The sequence below is a fragment of the Aegilops tauschii genome, chromosome 7 (genome assembly GCF_002575655.3).
Source record: "Aegilops tauschii subsp. strangulata cultivar AL8/78 chromosome 7, Aet v6.0, whole genome shotgun sequence".
Lineage (NCBI taxonomy): Eukaryota > Viridiplantae > Streptophyta > Magnoliopsida > Poales > Poaceae > Aegilops > Aegilops tauschii.
The window spans coordinates 75,114,405-75,120,633 of NC_053041.3; the positions used below are offsets into that span (position 1 = coordinate 75,114,405).

Here is a 6,229-nt window from a genome sequence, read left to right on the forward strand (position 1 = left end):
AAAGATGTTATCATGCACACCATCACACACTACTATAGGGAAAAGCCTAGTAGTAGCGCGGGTTAAATAGCTAGTACTAGGACGCTACAACTAACTTGTAATGATAGCGTGGGTGCCTCCCGCGCTACTACTACATCTGTTAGTAGTAGCGTGAGTGCCACCTGCGCTACTACTATTAATTTCAAAAACAAAAACAAAATTCTTGATCCCGTGCGTGCTGTCAATGGCAGCAATGGTTTGATCCAGTGACGACAGGGGTCGCCGGAGGTGTGGAAGGCCAGTGGCAGACCAGATCCATCGACGTCTGCTGCAAAGGGCCCGGTTCCATGGCAGAGCAAGGCGGCGGCGTGGGGCTCCTCTTCGCAGCCAAGGCAGTGAGTTCTTGGTCGTTCATGGCGACAACCTGCACGAGCATGGACATGGGAGGGTTAGTCAAACCAGAGGAAGAGTGCAAAAAAGAAAAACGAGGAAGAGAGGAAGGAGATGGAGGTAGCAGCAGGGCTGGTCGCCGGTGGTGAGGTGCTCTGGCGTGGTGGCATGGAGATGCGGGGAAGACCGGCAAGCTCCGGGACGCCAGCGACGTGAGGCGGCGGCCTCTTTTGGCGCCATGGAGGAGGAGGTCACTAGTAGAAAAAGGACCTAATGTGAGACACATTAGTCCCGGTTTGATTTTGGCCCGGTACTAATGGTACCATCAGTGCCGGTTCAAACGGCTATGCATTAATGCCGTTTCGTGTTGAACCTTTAGTGTCGGTTCGTGCCACGAACCGGTACTAAAGGGGTGGTGGCAGGCTGGCGTCAGGCCGGGGCCCCATGATCACCTTTAGTACCTGTTCATGGCACAAACCGGTACTAAAGGGCTAACCTTTAGTACCGGTTCGTGCCATGAACCGGGACTAAAGGGGCCTGACCTATAGTCCCGGTTGGAGACACAAACCAGGACTATAGGGCAATTTTCAAACTCTACCCCCCCCCCCCCCCCCCCTTATCGCCATTTCAGTTTTGAAAAAATAAAAAAAATGATAAAAACTTCAAAAAATAAAATCCTTCCGTTCGGATTTAGATGTCGCGCATGCTGTACATTATGCATTTTGCAAACATGTCCTGATACTTTCGAATCATTTGAAAAAACGCCCCGTCTCCTTCCTCAGTTCTCCACCGTCGCTCGCACGTCGCCGGCTCCGGCCACCATCCCCCGTCTTCCTCCCCCGTTCTCCTCAGCACCCAGAGAGAGTCTCCGCGTGTTGCAGGACCCAGCCGCCTGTGCAGGAGACGACCTGCGTCGTCGCGGAGGAGACGCGCAGAACCTCCACGGAGGCGCCTTGCGCCGCCGCCCAGCTGCGCGCAGCCGCCATGGGTGTGCCCTCGCCTACCTGAGCAGTGGGATTGCTCCTAAAGTTCTTCCTCTTCGTCACCTCCCTCTGAATCATGCCAAGAAGCAGTAAATCGATGACTAGGTCCTCGATTTGGTCCGCCTTGGCCGCCGTCGCCGCGGACAATTTTGGTCGCCGTCGCGGCGCTGGGTCTTTGTCGCCACTCTGGCCCAGGGTCTTCATCGCCGCGTTGGCCCTGCTCAACCTCTCCTCCAAGCCCAGGGTCTTCCTCTCCGCGCCCGCCCTCGCCTCTGTTGCTGCTGGTATTCCCCGCCCCCGCCTCTGTTGTTGCTGCTGCTGAATTAAAGAGAACTTGATTGTAAACCTGAATACTGAATTAAAGTACATGAATACTGAATACTTGAAAGAGTAGAAGCAAAACTGGATTGCTGAATACTGAATACTGAATTAAAGAGAACTTAATTGCTGCTGGTATTCCTCTCCCTGTTTGATTGTAAAGCAAAACTGGATTAAACAGAACTTGAATACTGAGTGTTGCTGGTAACACAGTTACACTGAATACCCAATGAAGCTCAATACTGAATGCTGGAGTAGTTGCTGTTGCTGGTATTCACATGCACTTCCAGAAATTATTCAGTACAGAACAGTTTTATTTAGGCCCATTGCTTGTTCTGCACTAGACAATGATCCAATGTCCTCCTTGTACAATTTGGGCATTATTCAGTACAGAACAGTTTTATTCAGTACAGAACAGTTTTATTCAGTACAGAATTTGGGAGTAGATGCAGAGTATCTAGGATTTGTAAAAGAAACAAAGCTTTTACAGCTGCTCTTTGTTTACCCTCAAGTCTGAACAAAAGACAGCATGGTGTAGGCTCAAGCAAGCAGCCCATCACTACTTACTTGTTCTGCAATAACCAATGAAGAAAATAACCAATGAAGCAATAACCATCAGTCTAGCAAACAATTCTTGTGGAGAGAACTATTTTCAGGTGCCTCTTTGATTTAGCTGATTTAACTTGACCAGAATGTTCTTTCTTATTGGAACATGAACAGTTACCTGAGCAAGTGCTCCACCGCCGCAATGATGTTTGGGATTGATCTCAACATGACTCCTCCACAAGATGATGCCTCAGAACCTGCAGATCAACAGGAAGAACACAACAGTCACCAACAATACAACAATGAGGAACCAGTCAATAATGAAGCAACAGGTACTACCTCCAAAACTTTTGCATTTTCATTTTCATTTTCATGATCTACTCCTATTATTTGCAATAGCTACATGACTTATCTTTTGCTCCTTATTTGACAGGGGAAGAAGCAAGTGGTGTAGAGGAACCAATTCATGAAGAAGCAAGTGGTGTAGAGGAAGCAATTCATGAGGAAGCAAGTGCTGTACAGAAACCAATTCATGGGGAACTCACAAACGAGGAGAGATATGGTATTTATTTTGCACTCACGGTGATCAAGACCCAAAATGGACAAGTTCTGAAAAAAGACAAGGAGGTCATTGCTAGCCTACTCGATACGACCGTAAGAACTGTTGAGAGAATATGGGAAAGAGCTCTTAAACAGATTGAACAAGGGAAGAAAGTTGATGTCTCAAATCAAAAGCCAGGTAGAGTTGGCCGCAAGTGGAAAGATTTGGATATGTCGAGGGTGGTAACAATCCCATTGAACAGAAGGAGAACATTGCGAGGTCTGTCAAAGGCATTGGGTCTAAGCTGCACGACCTTACACTCAAGGTTCGAGTGGGGTCATTTGAGGCGTCACAGTAATAAGTTGAGGCCCCACTTAAACCTATCCAACATTGTAAAGAGATTGAAATGGTGCTTGGCTATGTGTGAAGATTATTGGTCTGCGACACGGGAATTAGACAACATAGCCTATATGGATGAAAAGTGGTTCAACATGACTGGGGAGGTGAACAACTACTATTTGCTTCCCGAAGAACCCGACCTCTTGCGCACCTTGCATCATAAGGATAGCATCGCCAAGGTGATGTTTCTCGCCGCCGTGGCTAAACCAAGATACGGCGAAGGTGGTGAGGTCACTTTTGATGGAAAGCTCGGCATTTGGGCTTTTGTCACAGAGTCTCCTGCTCAAAGAACCAGTGAAAATAGAGATAGAGGGACGCTTGAGCTCAAATCATTGAAAGTCACACGAGATGTAATGAGGTATTACATGTGTGAGAAACTTATTCCTGCGATCCAAGAGCGCTAGCCGGACGAAGATGAAGGACGGACAATCTATATCCAACAAGATAATGCCACACCACATATTCTTCCCGATGACCCGGTTTCCCGACAAGTCACAGAACAGACTGATTTGGATATTAAGTTGCTTCAATAGCCTCCAAACAGTCCCGACATGAACATTTTTGATCTCTGCATATTCAGGTCTCTCCAGTCCCACACCGATAGCAGAGCACCTCAAAGCATCAGGGAACTGATAGAAGGTGTGGAGGAGGAATATCGAAACTACCCGGTTGATAAGCTAGCTAGAAGCTTCGTGACGCTGCAGTCATGCATCCGAGAGGTAATGAGAACAAGGGAGCGATAAACTACTCGATCCCTCACATGAACAAGGAACGCCGGCAGGAAGAAGGACGGCTTCCTATAGCTCTATCTATCGACCGTGAGCTAGTTGAACAGACCATACCCTTTATAGAAGAGTCAGAAGCAATCTTAGCAGCAGAAAAAGAGCAAAAGCAGCAGGAAAAGAGCAGCAAGAAAAGAGCCGCAGCAGCCTTGAAGAACCAGAAACACCCTTCGAATACCAGCAGCCTCCAAGCAGCAGGAAAAGAGAACCAGGAGCCTTCAAGCAGCAATAAAAGAGCACCAGCAGCCTCCAAGCAGCAGGAAAAGAGCAACTCTTCTTTACTTGGGGTCAGCTAGTGCTCTGGTTGGTGCTAGGAATGACCAGTTGGTGCTAGGAATGACATTTGCAGCCAGGTGATTTTGGCAGAAGATTCAGATAAGTGGAACAGTGGAACAGTGGCAGCTTCCAATCATAATCTTGTAATTTACCAAACAGATCCAAATTAACTGAAATTAATGCCAAGGAGGAGCTTTTTATGGTGAAATTTTTTAGCACTGGAGACACAGACTTCATTCATTTTTTCTGAATTTAAAAGTGTGTTTGTTGTACAGACTGAATTTGTTCATTCATGCACATTATAAACTACTCCCAGGAGTTTTTCTTTTGTCCTTGTGCTTTGTTGTTTGATATTGCTCGTCTCATATCCTCTGTAAGACCATGCATGCTTGTTCTATTTTCTCAGTTAGCTTCGGGTATAACAAACGGTGTCAATTTTATAGTTGAAACTGAATCAAACAAATCTAACTGGGGTGTTATAATTGGGTGTCTAATATATGTACTCCAATAATTGGGGTGTCACTAATATAATTGGGGTGTTATAACTGGAGTATCTAGTCTGAACCCTGCAACACTGATTAGACTGTTCCCTCATAAAAGTCGAAAGCATCCTAAAAGGGCCACCTTTGTTTGCCGTTCAGAGATCTGAGAGGGCAATTTTTTTTAAAAAATCAAACTTTCTCCTGACTCCTGAGTTCTGAAGCCTTTTTACTCCTAAGGGTAATGTGCAGGTAATCTCCCTATGCTACATCTAGCTAAAAACTGAATTTATTTATCTACCTGATGTTTAATTTTTCTAGGCTGCTCCACGAGTTCAAACATGATGCTTGGACAGACTCACTCAGTTCTAGGCTGCTCCACGAGCAATAGAGGGAGAAATTCAGTCTACTCTACGAGTATCTCTGATGATGCCACAAGAAGAATTCAGAGTATCTTCGATCAAAATTCAGAGTATCTCTTATGGTGCCACAAGATAAAAATTCAGAGTTCTAATAAAATTTCAGAATTCAGAGTATACCTTGACAGAGCAGGGGCATACACTACTGCTTGCGGCGGTGGAAGAGGCCGAGCCACTTGAGCCGCACGTCGACGTCCTGCTTGGTGAGCTTGTCGGCATCGATCTGCTCCATGGGCAGCTTGGTGAGCTTGTGAGGCACCCAGTACCCGCCCTCCTGTTGCAGCGCTGCTCCACCCGCGGCTCCAGCCGCTCCGCCGGGACGGCCGAGGCCGACGGCGAGGCGGCCGCCGACGACGGGGCGGAAACGGCCGCACACTGGAAGGGGCGGGCGCGGTTGGGCCGGTGCTGGGACGACGACATCGCCGCGTGGGCCGAGGGTGGGAGGAAGCTCTGCAGGGAGGCCGAGTACGCCATGGCCGCTGCTTGTGGGAAGGTTGCTGCCGGCGTCGTGTTGTTAGTGGTCTGGATCTGGCGCCTTCGGCCTCGCATCGACGGAATCCGTCGCCGGCTTGAACTCAAAGGTCCAAGCTTTTTGGAAGTTCGCCGCGGGAAGGAGGAGAGGAGCGCGGCGAGGCCACCGAAGGTGGGGGGGAGAGCGCGGAATCCGTGGTGGGGGGGAGGGAGGGGGGGAGAGCGCGGCTGCGAGCCGGAGAAGAGCACAGAGCGGACCGCGGCGGCCAGCCGGAGAAGAAAGTGAGGGCGAGGACCGCGGGTTCGGTCGGAAATAGATGGAGGGGGTTTTCGCAAAAAAGCCGTCGCGACATCTAAATCCGAACGGAGGGAGTACTAGTTAGGAAAATTTGAAAACTTCAATTTGGACATGTTTTGCAAAGTGTAGGGAAAATGTAAAACGGCTATAACTTTTGCATACGATGTCAGAAAAAAACGTATAATATATCAAAAAAATCAGCACGAGAATTCACTACGGCCTGTTTGCAATTTTGTAGAATCCTCAAATTCCAAAAGGGAAAAAAGATATGCTTAAATTTCAGTTTTTTTGGTTAAATCTGGTCAAACTATGGTCAAACTACTTATTCAAGAAGTATTAATGTTACTA

General features: G+C 47.9%; 1 protein-coding gene across 1 annotated transcript; it reads right to left on the reverse strand.

The window, feature by feature from the left end:
• Positions 1-1,868: 1,868 nt before the first annotated feature.
• Positions 1,869-5,861, reverse strand: LOC120969778 (uncharacterized). The gene is made up of 3 exons (XM_045230598.2): positions 5,233-5,861; positions 2,395-2,473; positions 1,869-2,242 (listed from the first exon to the last, which is right to left on the reverse strand). Exons 1-2 carry the CDS (start codon positions 5,659-5,661, stop codon positions 2,438-2,440), a joined length of 465 nt encoding a protein of 154 aa, XP_045086533.2. The 5' UTR covers positions 5,662-5,861; the 3' UTR covers positions 1,869-2,242; positions 2,395-2,437.
• Between the last annotated feature and the right edge of the window lie 368 nt (positions 5,862-6,229).